This window comes from Geotrypetes seraphini, chromosome 12, assembly GCF_902459505.1.
Source record: "Geotrypetes seraphini chromosome 12, aGeoSer1.1, whole genome shotgun sequence".
NCBI lineage: Eukaryota > Metazoa > Chordata > Amphibia > Gymnophiona > Dermophiidae > Geotrypetes > Geotrypetes seraphini.
In genome coordinates this window covers 118,947,270-118,967,191 of record NC_047095.1, presented here as the reverse complement: position 1 = coordinate 118,967,191, position 19,922 = coordinate 118,947,270, and the positions used below count along the sequence as shown (strand labels likewise).

The 19,922-nt window shown below is 46.9% G+C and overlaps 2 protein-coding genes across 2 annotated transcripts in view; both read right to left on the bottom strand.

Annotated features, from left to right (window-relative positions):
• PRRC2A (proline rich coiled-coil 2A) overlaps nucleotides 1–5,271 on the bottom strand; it is a 128,399-nt gene extending 123,128 nt beyond the window's left edge. The window contains 1 exon segment of the mRNA XM_033915978.1: nucleotides 5,146–5,271. The gene's annotated coding sequence lies outside the window, so the exon portion shown is untranslated.
• Nucleotides 5,272–8,246: 2,975 nt separating this feature from the next.
• AIF1 (allograft inflammatory factor 1) lies at nucleotides 8,247–19,388 on the bottom strand. The gene is made up of 6 exons (XM_033916590.1): nucleotides 19,294–19,388; nucleotides 13,256–13,317; nucleotides 12,169–12,235; nucleotides 11,323–11,364; nucleotides 9,294–9,456; nucleotides 8,247–8,487 (listed from the first exon to the last, which is right to left on the bottom strand). The coding sequence occupies exons 1-6, from the start codon at nucleotides 19,316–19,318 to the stop codon at nucleotides 8,400–8,402; spliced, it is 447 nt and encodes a 148-aa protein (XP_033772481.1). The 5' UTR covers nucleotides 19,319–19,388; the 3' UTR covers nucleotides 8,247–8,399.
• Between the last annotated feature and the right edge of the window lie 534 nt (nucleotides 19,389–19,922).

The window sequence follows — 19,922 nt, the reverse complement described above, 5'->3', positions numbered from 1 at the left end:
TTCAGGTGCCGCAGATCCAGAATGGGACAAATGTCCCTGGTCTTTTTGGGTACCAGGAAGTACCGAGAATAAACACCGGAGCCCCGTTGGCAAGGGGGAACCTCTTCCACAGCCCACAGGCAAGGAGGACCCGCGCTTCCTAAAGAAGTAGAAGAAGTTGCGCCCTGTCGGAAAGAGGTCTGTCTGGAGGCAAAGCCCAGAAGTTGAGGGAGTACCCCTCCCGAATGACGGAGAGGACCCAAGAGTCCGCAGTGATCTCCGCCCAACGATGATAAAAGGCACGGAGACGTCCCCTAATGGGTAAAGGGGGAACCCACAAGGTGGAAGGGGCCAGCCCCCTCCCGCCAGGCCAGTCAAAAGGACGGCTGCGACTTCGGCGCAGCGGGGGTCTGGGGCTTAGGATGAGCCCTCTGCTGCTGAGGACGCCGAGGCGGAGGGCGGAAAAACACCGGCGTGGACTTCTGCGGATACCGCCGGTAGGTCTTGGGCGGAGCGGGTTTTGCCTTAGCCTGGACCAAAGAAGCAAAGGAGCTTTCGTGCTCAGAGAGGCGATACGTGGCCGCCTCGATGGAATCATCGAACAGCTCATTCCCCAAGCACAGAAGATTGGTCAACCTGTCCTGCAGGTTGGGGTCCATATCGACAATGCGGAGCCACGCCAGACGACGCATGTCCACCGCGAAGGCCGAGACTCTAGACGAGAGCTCAAACACATCATAGGAAGCCTAGAACATGTACAGCCGAAGCTGCGACAGTATATCTACAAGCTGGCGAAACTCCGCACGGCGCACAGAAGGCAAATCGTCCTCAAAGGATGGTAAGGACTTGATGCACCACTTAAGATAAGAAGTGAACGTAAAATTATAGTTCAGGACTCGGTTCGTCATCATGGAGTTCCGATAGAGGCGCCTCCCGAATTTATCCATGGTCCTGCCCTCCCGGCCAGGCGGACAGCAGCATAGACCTTGGAAGGGTGAGACTTTAAGGGTAGATTCCACCACCAATGACTGGTGAGAGAGCTGCGCCTTCTCAAACCCTTTGCATGGCACCGTCTGGTACCAGGACTCCATTTTGGAGGGAATAGCATAGGGCATTTCTAGATTGCAAAAGAAGGTCTGCTGCAAGACCGGATTCAGAGGCAGCCGCAGGGATTCCCGAGGAAGGTAAGGGAGCTCATCTCCTCCAAGAACTCCTTGGTACACCTGGAATCGGACTGAAGGTCCAGGTGCAAGGCCTTCCCCATATCCTGCACAAATCTAGTGAAGGAAGAGGGCCGGCTGTCAAGAGTGCTCCCCAGGGGGAGTAGTGGAACAAGACCAGCCGAAAAGGAGGGGGAAGCCCTCCTAGAATAGTGCGGGGGAACATCCGTATCCACCAACATGGACGCCGAGGAAGCCCCGCTAAAAGAACGAGGAGGCATCGACGAGAGCTTGCGCCTCAAGTCCCCGGAGGGGAAGATCGCGAGGCAAGGACCGTTGAGGTCCGAGGATGGCGCCCCGGAGAACCCCGGCCCGAAGACAAGCCGAGGCCGGGTCTTCCGAGGTAGGTTCCTCCCAGATCGGATCGGCGACCTCAACAAACTCGGAGTGATGTTGAGGTCTTAATGGAGCCCGTAGTGCGAGGACCTGCCCCTTCTCGAGGGGGAGTCCCGCGGACGTTTCGCAAGGCGCCTTGACCGGTGCCGGCTCAAGGGAGAAACATGCCTTGATGGAAGAGGCAAGGAATCCGACGAGGACAGACGCCGAGATCGACATGCCTTGCCTCGATGTGATGCTCAGGCTGGCCCACCGCTCGCGAGGTCAAGGCCGGAGCAAGCAGCGCCAACACCGAGGAGAGCTCCGAGGAGATGATAGCCTTCAGCACCTCCTCAAACATCAGCACCGTGACCATATTCGGCCGGGCAGGTGCAGCAGTGCATTCCACCGAGGGCGACCTCGAGGATGAGTATTCCCATGTGATGGAAGCACGCTTGGAGGGTTTAGAGGACGGTCTCGTCAAAGCTGGTGGGTCTACACTCACCGCCTGGATGGCCAGAGACTCTGAGGAAGGCTTCTTCGGTAGCTGAGCAGAAGCTGGAGGAAGAGGGGACTTACCCGGAGCCGAAGTCTTCGAGGTCGAGGGAGACTTGCCCGAGGCCGAGGTCTTCGAGGCCAACGTCAAGACCGAGGCCGAAGCCCAGGTCAGGGTCGAGGCCGAGACCAGAGTCGAAGCAGGAGCGGCTTCCATGGTGAAAAGCTCTGCAATCCTGGCCCTACGCCGCCAAAGAGCCCGAGGTTGAAGCGTGGCACAGCGAGGACAGGTATCCGTCGGGTGATCAGCACCCAGGCATAGGATACACCAGTGGTGTGGGTCAGTGATGGAGATAACCCGCCCGCACTGAGAGCACTTCTTAAACCCGGTGAGAGGCCGGGACATAAGTTTAGAAGGCCGCAGCCACTCGAGGCCAAGCAGCCATGGCGAACCGGGAGCCCCCGGTCGCTGAATTCCGAAAAAACCGAAAATCAAAGAAAGGAAACAATTTACAACGCGCACAGCGACTCCCATATGAAAACAAGAACGCCGCGGTGCTAGAAAGGCACTTACAGATCGCAGAGAAGAGAGACAGGGCTTTCTGGCTAAGAACTGAAGACCACGAGGAGGGGATGCACCCTCTAGTGGAGCAGGAAGGCACGCATGCGTGGGCAGTACTAGCAAACTTGAGATCTTCAATCAAGTTTGCCTGAAAAGCTGTCCGCGACGGGGCTCCGTGGATGACATCACCCACATGTAGAGAATATGCTGCCTGCTTGTCCTGGGATAACATCTTTTAGTTGAGCTCGGATGTGGAAAGCGTACCACATAGTTCAGTTCCCTACCAGCCCTTCAACAGGTATGGTACTGGTTGTGGAGGGTGCTTGTGCATGCAGGTCTCCTAGGTCCCCAGCAACTATTGTAGTGGAGTGAATAAGGAAACAGTCTGTGTGATTTAAAATTTTGGACCGCCAGTCTAAGACACCATCAAATAAAAGACACACCTACTCTGCACAGACATCAACACAGGTAAAAAAGTACATATAGAATCAAGGAAATATGGTACTATGCCAAGCACAAACCAAGCAATACTGGATCATACCTAATATTCAAAACATTCCTTCTAGAGGCCTCATATTTGCACAATAAAAGGCTTCCAGTGACTCATGAGAAGAGTCATTCCAGTACTTTAACTGGATGGTCCCAGACTTAGGTGCCTAAAATAAGTCTGCAAAAGCAGATTACCAGCCACAAGACTTACAAAACCTTGGATAACTACATATGGGTTCAACTGGTCGAAATTCTAGTCCTCAAAAAATTTAGCTTTTTATTCTAGATGTACCTATGATTTCTCTCTGGGGCAATGCCTCCATTTGGTGCTGGGTTGGGCTTTTTTTTCCCTCACAAGAGATTAATGAACATGCCTAAGCCAGGCTACGTGGAGTATGTGGCTGAATCACCTGGAAATGAACCACATATCACCTTTTTCACATGTGAATATGCATCTAACCAAGGAAGATCACCTTTGTTTCAGGAAGGAAACTGATCAATCATTCCAGTATAGACCTCCTCCAAATACTGTAAACAAACACTAGGAATTACAAAAAGAGAAAAAAAGGTTTAATATAAAATTAATTTAGCAAAAACCTATCTTCAAAACCTCAGCTGATTTTTAAGATTACTTATCAACCAGAAATATTTTTTTTTAAAATAATGGAGCTGAAAGGATAAAGGTGGCTTCCCTTTCTATGGGATTTTTTTTTTAAGGAAGCAAGCTCCCAACTTTCACAGATTAAGGTTACTTAAGATAAGGCTGACCACATCAATACAAGAACTTAAGTGCAATTTAAAAAAAAAAAAAAGCCATATATAGGTAAATCTCCCAAGAGAATTACATTTCAGGCAAAAAACCGGATCAAAATAAGCCTAAAATCTCCTTAACTATATGTGAGAGGCCAGCAGCAAAATGATCAGAAGCAATGTAAAAATTTACAAACCAGTCTCTTATACTTAAAATAAGATTTTAGATCCTTTACAAACAAACTATAGCTCCAATGACAGAAAAGCACATAACAATGGGGCGAGAGAGTATTGTTCAAGCAGGTATAAACATACATGAGCCTCCCTGGGGTTTCACCAGCAAAATTAGCCTCCAAACACACAAAAAGACTGCATTTTTATTTCTTCTGCAAACGCGCCAAGCAATGCCTTTAATACACAAACCCCTATTTGCAATAGTTAAATCCCCCAAGGTACCAGCTGCTATGTATGCAAAGGCAAAAACTGAAAGAAAAAAAACATTTTTTTTGAATTTTATTTTCATAAAGGACTAATGATCCTCGACAGTAAGCAAATAATGATTTCAAAGTGGGAAGGGGGGGAATCCATAATCATCAGAAAAGCAGGTGCTGGGGAGGAGACCCTCAAGATGCTGAAAATGCATACCATAACACACAATCATACACTTATTTTAGGAAGGGGGGGGGAGATAAGATCGCTACCCATCCCCCACAAGCCAATTAAAAAACAAAGACATCGACAGTGTTTCTATCCCAAAAAATAAGGGAAGAAACAGACTGCAGATCTCCCCCCCCCCCCTTTCTCCCTACCCTCTACAAACTATATTGTTACAACAATCAGGATAACGAGGGGGGGGGGTTTAGATCATGCATCAAACACAAAACCCATCAATTTTTTAGATATACATAATACTGAGAATAATAAACCACAAATCTCCCCTCCCCCACGCATAATTCTGACACATTTTAAGCCATTTAAGACGGATTATTAAAGGAATCAAAAAATATAGATCCTTACAAAGTCTATTTAAAAATATATATATTAACGAATTGTTTCCTTTCCTCCCCCAGGGGAGAAAAAGCCTTGTAAAAGGAAGTTCCAGGCGAGATAGCAGGGGCAGGTTTTTCTTTTTTATTTTAATTGTCGTCGTCCCCCCCCCCTCCGGTCCAGGTCGAGGTGGGGGAGGGGGGAGGAAGGCTAAGGAATCGCATCCGAGGTTTCCAACGGAAACAAAATGGCGGCGGCGGCGCCATGGCGGACGGAGGGGAGCCGGCGGCCTACTGGACCTCGGGGCCCCTCGCTCCCTCCCCGCCGCCGGCGGCCTCCCATACCCACCTGGGCCAGTGGTGCCGGCTAGGGCGCTTCGGCTGGGCCGCTCTCCGGCGGCTGGCGAGGCGCCGGAACGGAGGATGGAGGCGGATGTAGGACTTATTTTTTTTTTTTGGTTACGTCCTCTTTTTCCCCCCCCCCTGCGCTCGGGAACCCTTTCGCTCCCCCTCCCCCCGCCTCCTCCTGTTTCGTCTCTCGGCTCCTCCTCTTCCTCCAACGGCCATCCGGGGCCCTTGCGCGCCCCCTACTTAGCCCCGCCCACCTCGAGGTCGCGCGCTTGGCCCCGCCCCTCCTATTAGCGTAATTCACGCGGCGGGTTCTGGAGCCGTGGTGGGCGGAGGCATGAACAGCGCGAGTTCCGCCCCTCTCTCGCTTTTTTTTTTGGCGCGCGAGGTCTATTTGCGTAAATGGTGCCGTGAAAGGGAAGAAATGGTGTTTAGTAGCGTTGGTTCGCAGGGGGCGGGGTTTCTGTGTGCGTCGGGACGTTTAACGCGGCTGCGCGGCTGGTCTTTGCAATGTTCAGTGGATGAAAGGGGAGCTGTACTTTGTTGCTTACATTTAGGGGAGGCAATTTTGGGGAAGGTACTGAGGGATTCTGTTGCTAAAGTACAAAAAATGTAAAAATGCAAAAGCCATTGTAGTCGTACTTGTTTCAGTACAGTAGTAGAATGTGTCTTAAGTTGTACAATTGAGTATCAATAAAGTTTATTTTGTTTAAAAAAAAGAGGTCTCCATTTTTTTTTTTGATCCTGTGTTTTGTGAATTTTGCAAACATCTGCTCCAGCATTTGAGCTCCTCTTCTGTTTTATTCAGATAGTGTATTCTCCGCAGAAGAGGAATTTCTGCTCAAATTTATACTTTGCACGTCTCTGAGAACAGTTGTTTCTGCAGGGTTGCCAACTTTTTAACAGAGAAAAACCGGCCACCTGCCTTGTCTCTTGCTCCATCCCAAGTCTCTTGCTGCACATGCTGTTTCACCCTTTCACTCCTCAACTAATTGTCCATGCTATGGTTACCATCTTAAAAGAAAAAAAATGCCCTCCCTCCCACCCCTATTCCTCAATGTCCACAGTCCACCTTGCAGTGCTGGTGCCAAATGACCAAAGGCATCTCTTCCTTCCCTCCATCCTCAGGTCCATCATTTCTTTTCTCTTCTGTGATCCAACATATTTTCCTCCTTCCTCTCCACTCTTGGGTCCATCATTTCTCTCTCTATTTCTCCCCTCCTTCCTCTCCACCCCCTTCTGAGTCCATCATTTCTCTTCCCTTCTCCCCTTTTGGGTCCAAAATTTATCTCTTTTCTCCCTCCTCTCCACCATGGGTCCATCATTTCTCTCTATTTCTTCCCACCCTTCTCTCTGCCCTTTTCTGAGTCCTTCTTTTCCTTCCTCCAAGTCCATCGTTTATCTTTCTTTCTTTCTTTCTCTCCATCATTCCTCTCTTCTTCCTTACCCTTCCATATTTTCTCCATCATTTTGCTTTCTTACCTCCCCCTCTACCCTAGGGGTCCATAATTTATTTTCTTCTTCCCTCTCCCCCTTAGTCCATTATTTTACTCTCTTCATCCACAGATGCATAGCTTCTCTCTTTCTTCACCCTCCATCTTTCCCTCTTTCTCTCTTAACTTCGGTCCTCAATCTACTTTAAATAGTGTCTTTGATGAGGCTCCCAGCAGTGGCAGGAATTCAGAGATGCTGTTGGTGGCCACTTGAAGCCTCTCTTCTGACGTGAGCCACCCCTCTGACACAACTTTAGGTTTGCGCAGGGACAGTTTGTGTTAGAAGAGAGGTTCCACACTGGCCACCGGCAGCATGTCTGAGTTGCTGCCACTTCTGGATACCTCATGAAAGACACCTTTAAGATAGACTGAGGGGATGGTTGATTGCAGAAAGATGGGAAGAGAGTGGGCAACACTGGGCACCCTGCTTCAGTTTGCCCCCGAGGGCAACTGAACTGTGAAGAAAAAAATGGTGGGTTTGAAGGGTCTGCCAGCAGCCAGCCTGGCCTTTCAAAAACTGACCAGATAGGCTGAATACCAGCCAATTGGCAACCTATCTAGATAACCCAAGGCCTGCTGTGGCACTTTGCGGGTCTCATAATACGACTGATAGAAATTGGTTTATGAACAGTACAGCAGCTTTTCATATTTGTTTCACAGAGGCTGGATCGGTAAAATGCAATTGTCACTGAATCAAATCTATGTACATCCTGATAGATATTTAGGGACAAATATGAAATGTAAAACCAAACAGAAAAAAAAAAATCATTTATTAAACAATAAGAAACAAAATAATGAAGGGATTATTTGATGGCCTCATACTAAACTAAACTAAACTAAATCTTAGGTTTGTATACCGCATCATCTCCACATTCGTAGAACTCGACACGGTTTACAGGAGATGGGATAGAAAGGAACTACAATGAAAGGTAGAGGTTTACAGGAGATGGGATAGAAAGGAACTACAATGAAGGTTTAGAGGTCCAGGTATGAATAGTTTTTAGGGGGCTTAGAATGCCAGAGATGGAATAAGATTCAGATTTTTGAGAATAGACAGGTCTTCAGATGTTTGCGGAAAGGTTGGAGAGAGCTCGGGTTCCGAAGAGGGGAGGAAAGGTTGTTCCAGAGCTCGGTGATTCTGAAGGGAAGAGAGGTCCCTAGTTTTCCTTTATGGGTGCCTCTTAATGAGGGGAAGGATAGTTTTAATTTGTGGGTGGATCTGGTGGTATTAGGGTTTGAGGAGTTCCAAGAAAGAGGGATATATGGAGGGAGGTTCCCATGTAGGATTTTGAAAGCTAGACAGGCGCATTTGAAGTTGACCCTGGCGATTATCGGTAGCCAGTGAAGCTTGGACAGAAGCGGAGAGACATGGTCAAATTTACTTTTTGTGAAAATCAGCTTGGCCGCGGCATTCTGGATCCGCTGGAGTCTATGAAGGTTTTTCTTAGTTAGGCTTAAGTAGATAGAGTTGCAATAGTCCAATCTGGAAAGGATGATGGATTGGACAAGGACGGTAAAGTGATTTTGATGGAAACAGGATCTAACTTTCCTCAGCATGTGAAGGCACTAGGATGCCTGGATTCTTTGACATACTTTGACACTGACATAGTTCCAAGATTTGGTTATTTATTATTCTTATTGTTCAACTCACTTCTTAAAAAAAATAATAATAATGTTTTATCTGCAATGTGGGAAGGTTAACTCCTGACCAGAGTGGGGTTCTGCTCATGATCCTGGACGGGGTGGATGGATGCAAGTGTTGCTAGGGAAGATCTGCAAATCTTTTCTTGGATGGAGGTCCAGCCGGTCTCTCCTCCTTTTCTTTGGCCTTCTCTTCGTACATCAGAATGCTACAGAAAAGTAGATGGAGGAGTCAGTCCACGTGTTTTAAAAATATAGTAACATAGTAGATGATGGCAGATAAAGACCTGAATGGTCCATCCAGTCTGCCCAATCTGATTCAATTTAAATTTTTTAAATTTTTTATTCTTAGCTATTTCTGGGCAAGAATCCAAAGCTCTACCTGGTACTGTGTTTGGGTTCCAACTGCCAAAATCTCTGTTAAAACCTACTCCATCCCATCTAAACCCTCCCAGCCATTGAAGCCCTCTCCAGCCCATCCTCCCCCAAACGGCCATATACAGATACAGACCATGCAAGTCTGCCCAGTACTGGCCTTAGTTCAATATTTAATATTTTTTTCTGATTCTAGATCCTCTGTGTTCATCCCATGCTTCTTTGAACTCAGTCACCGTTTTCCTCTCCACCACCTCTCTCGGGAGCACATTCCAGGCATCCACCACCCTCTCCGTAAAATAGAATTTCCTAACATTGCCCCTGAATCTACCACCCCTCAACCTCAAATTATGTCCTCTGGTTATACCATTTTCCTTTCTCTGGAAAAGATTTTGTTCTACATTAATACCCTTCAAGTATTTGAACATTTTGGGCCTACTCTTTAGGGTTTCCATATGACTCCAGAAAAAGGAGGATGGATTGAGACACCTGGGATTTACTTCTGCTAAAAGCAATGGAAGTAAAACACGGATGTCTCAATCTGTCCTTCTTTTGGAGCTATATGGTAACCCTTCTTCTCTTCATCAACCCCCTCTCCAGTGCCCTATTTCCCTACCCCACCTCAAGGGCTTCTACTCACATTTTCAAGATGGCAGATTGTTTCCCCAACATCATCTGCACAAAGTCACGGTAGGATATGACGTCTGCAGCGCCTCTTGTCACCTCTCCTATCATCTTTTTCAGCTCCAGGTGTGTCTTGGATGCCCCCAGCTTCTCCAGCATTCTCTTCAGGGACATCATGTCTAGGAAAAGAGAGTGACTAAAGGGAATTAAGTAATTTGAGCAACATTGCATTTTTAGAAAGGAGACTGAATGATTTGAGGGGCAGTGGCACAACCTGGACTGATTTTGTGTTGGGGCCTAAGGATAATGTAGGTGGGTGCTACATGGTGTGGAAAGTAAGCAAAAAAAGTAGGGTCCAAGACAATCGGCTTGTGATGTCAAACCAGGTTTATTCAGTGATACATGAAAATGACTTGACACGGAGCTGGGTTTCAGCGGAGCGTCCACCTGCCTCAGGAGTCAATACTTCTTATATATGGAACACAACCCTCGTCCACACTCTTGAAACCTCACGTTTAGATGTCACCCCTCTCCTTAAATCACTTCACTGGTTCCCTATCTGCCTTCGCATATAGTTCAAGCTCCTATTGCTGACCTACAAGTGTGTTCATTCTGCTGCCCCTCAATATCTCTTCTCTCTTCTCTCTCCTTATATACCTCCCAGAGAACTCCATTCCTCAGATAAGCCACTCTTAGTTGTGCCCTTCTCCTCTATTGCCAATTCCAGACTTTGTTCCTTTCATCTAGCTGCCTCCTTTGCCTGGAATAAACTACCTGAGTTATGTCCACCCTTGTTTAAAAGCTGACTGAAAATTCACCTTGATATAGCCTTCAATCCATAACCCTACTCCCCACTGCCCACCAACCTAGCCAGATTAACTGTATCCATGGCATCCTGTTTGTCTCTCTTGGCTGTTTAGATTGTAAGCTTCTTTGAGCAGGGACTCTCTTCTTCGTGACTCAGTACAGCGCTGTGTGCATCTGGTAGCGCTATTGAAATAATTCATAGGAGAGTAGTAACACAACACAACAAAGAAAAATGGGGAGACCCAATGATCCACAGTGAAAACAATCCACCGATGAAAACAAAAACTATGGATACAGATGTTCTGGAGATAATTTATTAAACACTGACGTATAAAACCATGAAAATTCAATTTAAAAAGTACAATGATAAAAAATACTGTGATAAAATTCCAACCGGACCCTACACGGTCCGTGTTTCGGCGAACACGCCTTCCTCAGGGGTCCTAAAAGGAAGAGGTAATGATGAATAATGATAAAGAGAAAGATAAAAAATGAAAAGATAGAAAGATAAGAAGTGACTATGATGTCAATCTGGAGCATGTAACACAACAGACATATGTTATTGTCCACAGCGGGGTACTGTAAAAGCTTTCCTCCGCATTCAAGGTGTTATGCTGTGTTATAGACACAGCAAACAGAGTAGTAGCACTATACAGTGTGAAAAAGCTGTTATAGTAGGGTTGCCAGATGTCTGGAAAGCCCGGATATGTTCTCTTTTTAGAGGACTGTCCGGGCCTGGACAGATTTCCGGTTTTGGAAAGCCCCTAGCTTGAGGCTGCGTCTGGTGGGCCTCCGAGCATGCATGCATGCATGTGACATCATTGTGTCGGATTTGACATCGCAAGCCGATTGTCTTGGACCCTACTCTTTTGCTTGGCTTCCACAACTTACTTATAGAGGTTACTATCCCCTTGTGGTTCCTTTTTTTTTTCTTGTGGATGTTAAACACATCCTCCAGTTCACATTTCTCTGCACATGCCACTACTTCTGACTGTGTGGGTCTGACTGCCCAGCAGTAGGGGCCTATACAGTCCTACCAGTGACTAAGTTCCTGTTGACATCAACCCATAAGTTGAAGGTACTGTTCCCATCGCAGCCAGTTCCAGTCCTTCTCGAGCGAACGAATACCATAAATTCTAGCAGGGATTGGGGGGAAACCACAGGATGTAATTTACCTGTATGTAATGACCTCTAGCTCACCCACAGAGTCTTTCAGCTGTCTCTCCTCCTAAACTCACCAATGTCTCCATGGTCATTCAGGTCAAACTCCATGAATTTCTCTGAAAGAGAGATGAATACAAAGAAAGGGGAAAGAGAGAATAGGATAAATATAATTTTTTTTTCCAGTGCCACCTTATCTCCTATCCTGTTTATTCATTAAACTAGGAAGAGGCAGGCTTCCTTCCCACTATTATCCAGAATAACCACACAACCCAGTTGGCATACAAGGTCATAGCGTTATTGGAATATATCTACCCTGATCCAGTTGTCATTGATAATCATATTCAGTTCCTTGTCCTTGACCCACAGTGCACAGCCAGCAGGCTGAGGCTGGCAGAGATGTCCAAAGCCAGCCCAACACTATGATCCTTCCACCTCCACTTGACCATTGTGGGTGGCGATGGCCTTCAGTCTAGAACCACCCCTTGAGATGGATGTTACTGTCTTGGACCCACTTTTTCCGAGCTGCAGTAGCTTAGACATCCCATACTCATTGCCTAAAGTCTTCCCCGGAGGATGAATGGTTAGAAACAGGAATGGAAATAGATATTGAGCCCCTCTACCAGCTCACCACCTTTTATACTGTATAACTCACCTCCAAGCTGGTCTAGGCCCACCCTAGATCCTTCTGTTCTGCTCGGTGGCCCAGTAGCTGCTCTATCTCCTAGGGGGAAGACAAGAGGAGGCATGTTTCCACCCCTTCCTCCTCAGGAAGGGGCAACCGCACCTGGTTATTGTCACCTTTCTGGGTTTTTTCAACCCAGGGGCTCCCTCTTCTCTCTGTACCGTTTCAGGAGAGAGAAAACCACCCCACAGAAAGTGCCTCTGTCTATTGCTGCAGTGAATCAAGGGTGGTTACTCACGTTTGAAGATTTCCAGCTTCCCCTCCAAATCCTCATCCAGGTTATACTTGGGGTCATTAAGAAACTCCTGTCGAGGATGGGGCAACAGACTAAAATTAGCTTGCATGTGACAAACAAGGCCCTCTCCTAGACTTTCTCCTCTATTATCCCTCTGGCTAGTGTGCACACGTAATTCTCGGCACAAGTTGCTACAACCCACTGGTTCAACAACGAAAACAGAGTGGCAATGGCATTCTAAATTCAAGCTCAGTATCTGTTATCCATCTTATACCAATGGGCCACTAGATCAGGGGTTCTCAACCCAGTCTGGGTTTTCAGGATATCCACAATGAGTACACATTACCTCATTGGTATAGAAACATGATGGCAGATAAAAGCCAAATGGCCCATCCAGTTGGCCCATCCGCAGCATCCACTATCTCCTCCTCTCTCTATTAGCTAAGGCTCTTAACATTTTCATCTCCTCTTCCTATAGGCTAAGGCTCTTTACACCTGCATTGTGAGGTCATAGAGCTTTATGGTTATAGAAACATGACAACAGATAAAGGCCAAATGGCCCATCCAGTCTGCCCATCCGCAGTAACCATTATCTAAAGCTCAGGTATTGTAACACCACTACTGAAGCTCATATATTGTAGCACCACTACTGAAGCTCAGGTATTGTAACACCTTTACTGAAGCTCATGCAAACCGCTCAGAATTGACTCCCCAGTCATTAGTAGTGGTACACAAGCTTCCAATAAACAATATTTGTTCATTTGAAAATCAAAAGCGCCTCCACCCTTTTCCTCCCCTCCTCCCACCTAAACACACACCAAAGTCCGTACAGGGCAGCAGCTGCACAAAACAATGCTGAGAGCTGACAGCTACCTTTGGTCACCCCCCCCCCCTTCCTATCTGGCTCACACAGCTGCAGACTCAAATTGACACCCCCCCCCCCGGCTCTGCACCCAAAGCAAACTCCCTGTTTCCCCCATCCTCGCCGGGTGGGCAGAGGGAAGCAATTTTCAGAAAGGCAGTTAAGTCCCTACTGATACAGGTAAATGGCTTTGAAAGTGACCCTGTGAGGGAGCAAAGTGACAGTTACCTTATTCAGTTCCTCCAGCTGCTCCTCTTGCTTGGCCTTCAGAATTCCAAAGGCTTTGCCACCTGAAAGAAAGATCAGACGGTCAGACCCTCGTTTATGTCAAGTTTAAGTTTCAAGTTTCAAGTTTTATTAGTGCTTGATAAATCGCTTATTGAATATCTAAGCGATGTACAATTCAAATAAAATAGAAAGACAAATACAATGACTTTAAATAAAAACAAACTGGGTTAACATACATGAATTGTGAGGATTGGGGGGGAAGTTACAATATGTTTGTAGAAGAAAAAAATACATTAAAGGGAAAATAACTCAAGGAAGGAAAAAAAAAAAAAAATTGTAGGATGTCAAGCCTAGGGACAAAAAATTCTAAGTCTGGGGGTCATATATTAAAAGCATCCTTGAAAAGATAAGTTTTTAAAGTTCATTTAAAAGAAATGAGGTCCTTTATGTCTCAAAAGAGGGGCAATAATTGAAAACATGTCTTGTCTTCTAGTTCCAATTATTTTCAGGGATGGAACTGTTAACAGATTGCTTGAAGCTGATCGGAGGGTCCGTGAAACGTTGTATGGAATGAGCATTCCAGTAATGAACTGGGGTTCATTATAGGTCATAGATTTGAAAACTAGCAGTAATATTTTGAACGAAATTCAATGGATAATAGGAAGCCAATGAGAGTCTATCAGCAGAGGGGTGACGTGGTCAGCAAAGGCCAGCGAGGATGCCTTCTCCGAGAGCGTGCAGCACTGGGAACAGAGCTAGCTGAAGGGGTTGAGGTACCCTGAACCAGTTGGTGCTCTGGTACCCCCCTCCCCCCCCCCCCCCCATCTGCATCCTCCCTACCCTAGGGTTACCAGATTTTACCTCAGTTAAATCCAGAACCCCTAGACCCGCCCTGCCAGGTCTGCCCAATTCCACCCATCCCTGCCCCCCACAGTCTGTTCGTCAGGCAGGAAGGTATCCGCACATGTGCGGATGCGCCATGTGACATCACCTTGTGGGATCCACGGATGCCTCCTCGCGACGCGATTTCTTTTCAATACCCGGACAAACCTGTCCTAGCCCCCACTCCCAACAGCATCACCTCTACGTACTTTTATACAGAGACCCGGCTCCCTTTCTCTATAGTCCACTACACTGACCGCCAGCCTAGGCCTGGGACCTGCATTTGGCTCTAACAGGAATGGCCAAAATATTTGAAACTGCCACAGAGCCCTGTATGTACTGGCACATCTTTAGGGGGGTGGGAGGGAGTCATTGAGCACCGGGGAATCATATCTTAATCCCTCCAATGGTTAGTGAGTGAGGGCACTTAGGTTTATAAGGATTTGATACACTGCCCTATCTTGGAGAAGTTCAGCACAGACTTAAAGATCTCAATCTGTATGCTTTAGAGGAAAGGCGGGAGAGGAGATATGATAGAGATGCATGAGTCAAGTCTCTTTCATTTGAAAGGAAGCTCTGGAATGAGAGGGCATAGGATGAAGTTAAGAGGTGATAGGCTCCGGAGTAATCTGAGGAAATACTTTTCTAAGGAAAGGGTGGTAGATGCGTGGAACAGTCTTCCGGAAGAGGTGGTGGAGACAGAGACTGGGTCTGAATTCAAGAGGGCCTGGGATAGGCACGTGGGATCTCTCAGAGAGAGAAAGAGATAATGGGTACTGCGGATGGGCAGCTCTATGACCTCACAATGCAGGTGTAAAGAGTCTTAGCCAATAGGAAGAAGAGATGCAAATGTTAAGAGCCTTAGCCAATAGGGAAAGGAGGAGATAGTGGATGCTCTGGATGAGCCATTTGGCCTTTATCTGCCATCATGTTTCTGTTTCTATAACCATAAAGCTCTATGACATCACAATGCAGGTGTAAAGAGTCTTAGCCAATAGGAAGAAGAGATGCAAATGTTAAGAGCCTTAGCCAATAGGGAGAGGAGGAGATAGTGGATGCTCTGGATGGGCCATTTGGCCTTTATCTGCCATCATGTTTCTGTTTCTATAACCATAAAGCTCTATGACATCACAATGCAGGTGTAAAGAGTCTTAGCCAATAGGAAGAAGAGATGCAAATGTTAAGAGCCTTAGCCAATAGGGAAAGGAGGAGATAGTGGACGCTCTGGATGAGCCATTTGGCCTTTATCTGCCATCATGTTTCTATGTTATTCTAAATCAGTGTATCGCAAACTGTGTGCTGTGGTACACTAATGTGCCTCCTGAGATTTCATGTGTGCCACAGCACACAGGGAGGAGGAGAGGCACTGGTGCCAGCTGACTGCCCTCAGGATGTGCCTCTTGCGGCAAGAGGCACGTCCTGTAGGCAATCAGCTGGCACCGGTGCTTCTCCTCCTCTCCAGCCCTCTTCCCTGCTGGCACCTCAGGCGCCTCAGGGCCCGTCTGGAGGGCTTTTGCCCATGCGCAGACGTCAACATGATGATGTCACACATGCAGGTGACATCATCGCGGTGACATCCGTGCACTTCTAGATGCCTCAAGCTGCGGCCAGTACGTTTAGTGTGCCGTCGCTTGAAAATGTTTGCGGGATGCTGCTCTAAATGTTTTCCCCTATCTGTTACATTGGGCTCGCAATCTAACTATGGTACCTGACAATGGAGGTTAAGTGACTTGCCCAGGGTCTTAGGAAGCCGTGCTGGAATCAAACCCACAACCTCGGGGTCCTGAGGCAGCAGCTCTGGCCACTAGGCCACTCCACCACTCTGCTTGTTATAACTTTGTTGGGACTGAAACATGTCTAGATAAAAATAGAAACATAGAAACTGACGGCAGAAAAGGGCCAAGGCCCATCCAGTCTGCCCACACAAATGACCCACCCCTACCTTCTCCTATGTAGAGATCCCACGTACCAATCCCATTTTGTCTTAAAATCTGCTATGCTGCTGGCCTCGATTACCTGTAGTGGAAGATTATTCCAGCGATCAGCCACCCTTTCGGTGAAGAAATATTTTCTGGTATCGCCATGAAATTTCCCATCCCTGAATTTCAACGGATGCCCTCTTGTTGATGTGGGACCTTTGAGAAAGAAGGTGTCCTTTTCCACCTCGATACGGCAAGTGAGATATTTGAACGTCTCGATCATGTCACCCCTCTCTCTGCGTTCCTCGAGTGAGTATAGCTGCAATTTATCCAGCCGTTCTTCATATGGGAGATCCCTGAGACCTGAGACCATCCTGGTGACCATTTCCGTTTTGGCCCTAGACCGTTTTATCTTGTTCCATTATCGCAGAAAAATGTCCAAATTCCACCCAAATCACGCCCCTCAGGAGCCCCCTTGCAAGTTAAGACGAACAGAAAAGAAAAACCGAGTTGTAGACGTTTTTGTGGGAAAAACATCCTCCCGCCACTCTGCAGCTTTTGAGATGTTTTTTTCTTTTGAAAATGAGCACCACAGAGTATTGCATTAAAGATATTCATGCTTTTGATCTAGATCCTGATATGATAGAAACATGATGGCAGATAAAGGGCCAAATGGCCCATCCAGTCTGCCCATCCGCAGTAACCATTATCTCTTTCTCTCTCCTAGAGATCCCACGTGCCTATCCCATTCTGTCTCTGTCTCCACCACCTCTTCCAGGAGACTGTTCCACGCATCTACCACCCTTTCTGTAAAAAAGTATTTCCTCAGATTACTCCAGAGCCTATCACCTCTTAACTTCATCCTACGCCCTCTCATTGCAGAGTTTCCTTTCAAATGAAAGAGACTCGGCTCATGCGTATTTACATTACGTAGGTATTGAAACGTCTCATCATATTTCCCCTCTCCCTATTGGCTAAGGCTCTTAACATTTGCATCTCCTCTTCCTATAGGCTAAGGCTCTGTGCACCTGCATTGTGAGGTCATAGAGCTGCCCATCTGCAGTAGCCATTATCTCTTTCTCTCTCCGAGATCCCACGTGCCTATCCCAGGCCCTTTTGAATCCAGACACAGCCTCTGTCTCCACCACCTCTTCCGGGAGACTGTTCCACGCATCTACCACCCGTTCAATTAAAAAAAAGTATTTTGTTAGATTACCCAGGAGCCTGTCACCTCTTAACTTCATCCTATGCCCTCTCATTGCAGAGTTTCCTTTCAAATGAAAGAGACTCGGCTCATGCGTATTTACATTACGTAGGTATTTCAACGCCTCTATCATATCTCCCCTCTCCCGCCTTTCCTCCAAAGTATACAGATTGAGATCTTTAAGTCTGTCCCCATACACTTTATGATGAAGACCACACACCATTTTAGTAGCCTTCCTCTGGACCAACTCCACCCTTTTTATATCTTTTTGAAGGTGCGGCCTCCAGAATTGTACATAATATTCTAAATGAGGTCTCACCAGAGTCTTATACAGGGGCATTCGGATTTTACTATAGTAAAATCTGGAAACCTTAGGCATTACAGTAATCTAGCTGTGATATCTGGTAGCATATCAAAGGTGGGGCTGCGGGGGTGGTCTGCCCCAGTTGCAGGGAGTTGTAGGGTGCCGATGGCTACATGTAGGTGAACCGCAGTCCCACCACTCCCTCTTGCGCCCTGCCAGAGATGTGTGATCGAATTTTGTGTTAAAATTGGAAAGAGCGGGAATGAAACTCTTGAAATGTTACGACAAGCAGATGGCATGAAGAGCTGAAGAGCAGGCCTTGATCAGAACCCCTTGCAGACATTGGATTGACACTGGACATGAATACAGCACGGACAGCTGAAAAGGTGCATCTGCATTAGAGCCCCATGCTCGCACTGACACATGTAAAACTTGAACGCAGCCTGAGCGGCTAACGTGTGGATCTTCCTCAGAGCCCCATGAAGTCATCACACTGATATGAGCAGAGCGTGAGTACAGCACAGACAGCTGAAGAGCGTTTTTTCAACAGAACCCTCTTTTAAGGCGTCACACTGATACATATAAAGCATTAATACAACATGGACAGCTGAGATCCATGAAACCTAATCCGTAGTCAGGCACAAGAAATACATCTCACGTTTCTATGCTTTTGGGCTGAGTCACCATTTTTAGTGGCAGTCAGGTCAGGTAAAGAATAATTACACCCTAGTGTCGTCCCCCCCCTCCACCTCAACATCTTCTGTCTTCCATCCAGCACTCCCTGGCTGCTTCCCCTCAGCAGTTTCGGTTGTATCTTTGGCTGTCTGGAGTTTCCCTTTCTCAGAGGGCCTGTTGTTATGTTAAGTCTTCCCTGACCGAGGAAGCCCAAAGAGGGGAGAGTTATAAGAACTGCCATACTGGAACAGACTGAAGGTCCATCAAGCCCTGTTTCCAACAGTGGCCAACCCAATTCCCAAGAACCTAGCTAGATCCCAAGGAGTAAAAGAGGTTTTATGCTACTTATCTTAGGGGGGGGAAAAAAACAGTGGATTTCCCCAAGCCATCTCAATAATGGCCTATGGATTTCTCTTTTAGGAATTTATTCAAACCTTTTTTTTAAACCCTGCTAAGCTAACTGATTTCACCACATTCTTTGGCAACAAATTCCAGAGTTTAATTACACGTTGTGTGAAGAAATATTTTCTCTGGTTCGTTTTAAATCTACTGCTTAGTAGTTTCATCGCATGCCCCCAAGTCCTGGTATTATTGGAAAGAGTGAACAAGTGATTCACATCTACCCTTTCCACTCCACTCATTATTTTATAGACCTCTATCATATCCCCCTGAGCCATCACTTCTCCAAGCTGAAGAGCCCTAGCCGCTTTAGCCTTTCCTCATATGGAAATCATCCTATCCCTTTTATCATTTTCACTGCCCTTCTCTGCATCTTTTCTAATTTTGCTATATCTTTTTTTGAGACATGGTGACCAGAATTGCACACAATGTTCAAGGTGTGGCCGTACCATAGAGCGATACAGAATTATAGCCTCATAGATCCCACAGCTGAGTTCTTAAGTCCCATACTCACTGTCCCCAGCTGAGTCCTTGAGTCTTACGCTCACTATCCTCAGCTGAGTCCTTCCCGGGCCCCACAGTAACTGCCCCCGAGCTGAGAAACATCTAAAAATGTCCCGGTTGAAGCATCCCATAGGAAGTGTTTTATTCTTACCCTGCATGCCCTCTTTGCTGCTCATGGCTCTGGAGCTGTGTCATGAGCTATCAGTTTTACTGCAAGATAAAAAGCTTCACACTTCCTCTTTCTAAGCAGAAAAAGAGTTCCCTTTGAAGGGCTGCCCACCGCATTCTCAGTTCCCTCCCTCTGAGACAGGCGGAAGACTGACCCCCTGTCGTGTTTCACACTGCTGCATTCTGATGAGGATGGCTGCTGGAGGAAGATTCTCGGGCCTCACTTCTCTTCATGAAGTCTCTCAGTGCCCTCTTCCTTAGCTTGCGTGCACGTGGGGACATGTGCGCACAATGCAAGCAACATGGAAACCTCGTGCGCCGGATCCAATCAGTGGGCGCACAATTCATGAGGATCCAGTGTATTCATCCTCCTCCTGCATCCCAGTCGTTTCTTTATGATTCAGGCATCTTCAAGGTGATGAGTAGAAAAGTTGTAATGGAGAGCTGTAGAAAATCCGACCGATGGGAACGGGCGGAAACTAAAGACTGGGGATTAGGGGGAAGCAGGGGGAAATGGGTAGGGCTCGGGCATGCCCAGTGGGGCCCGGGCATTGCACGTGCTCAGAGAGAGGAAAAAAAAAAATCTCTCTGAGCTATTGGAGAGCTTATCCA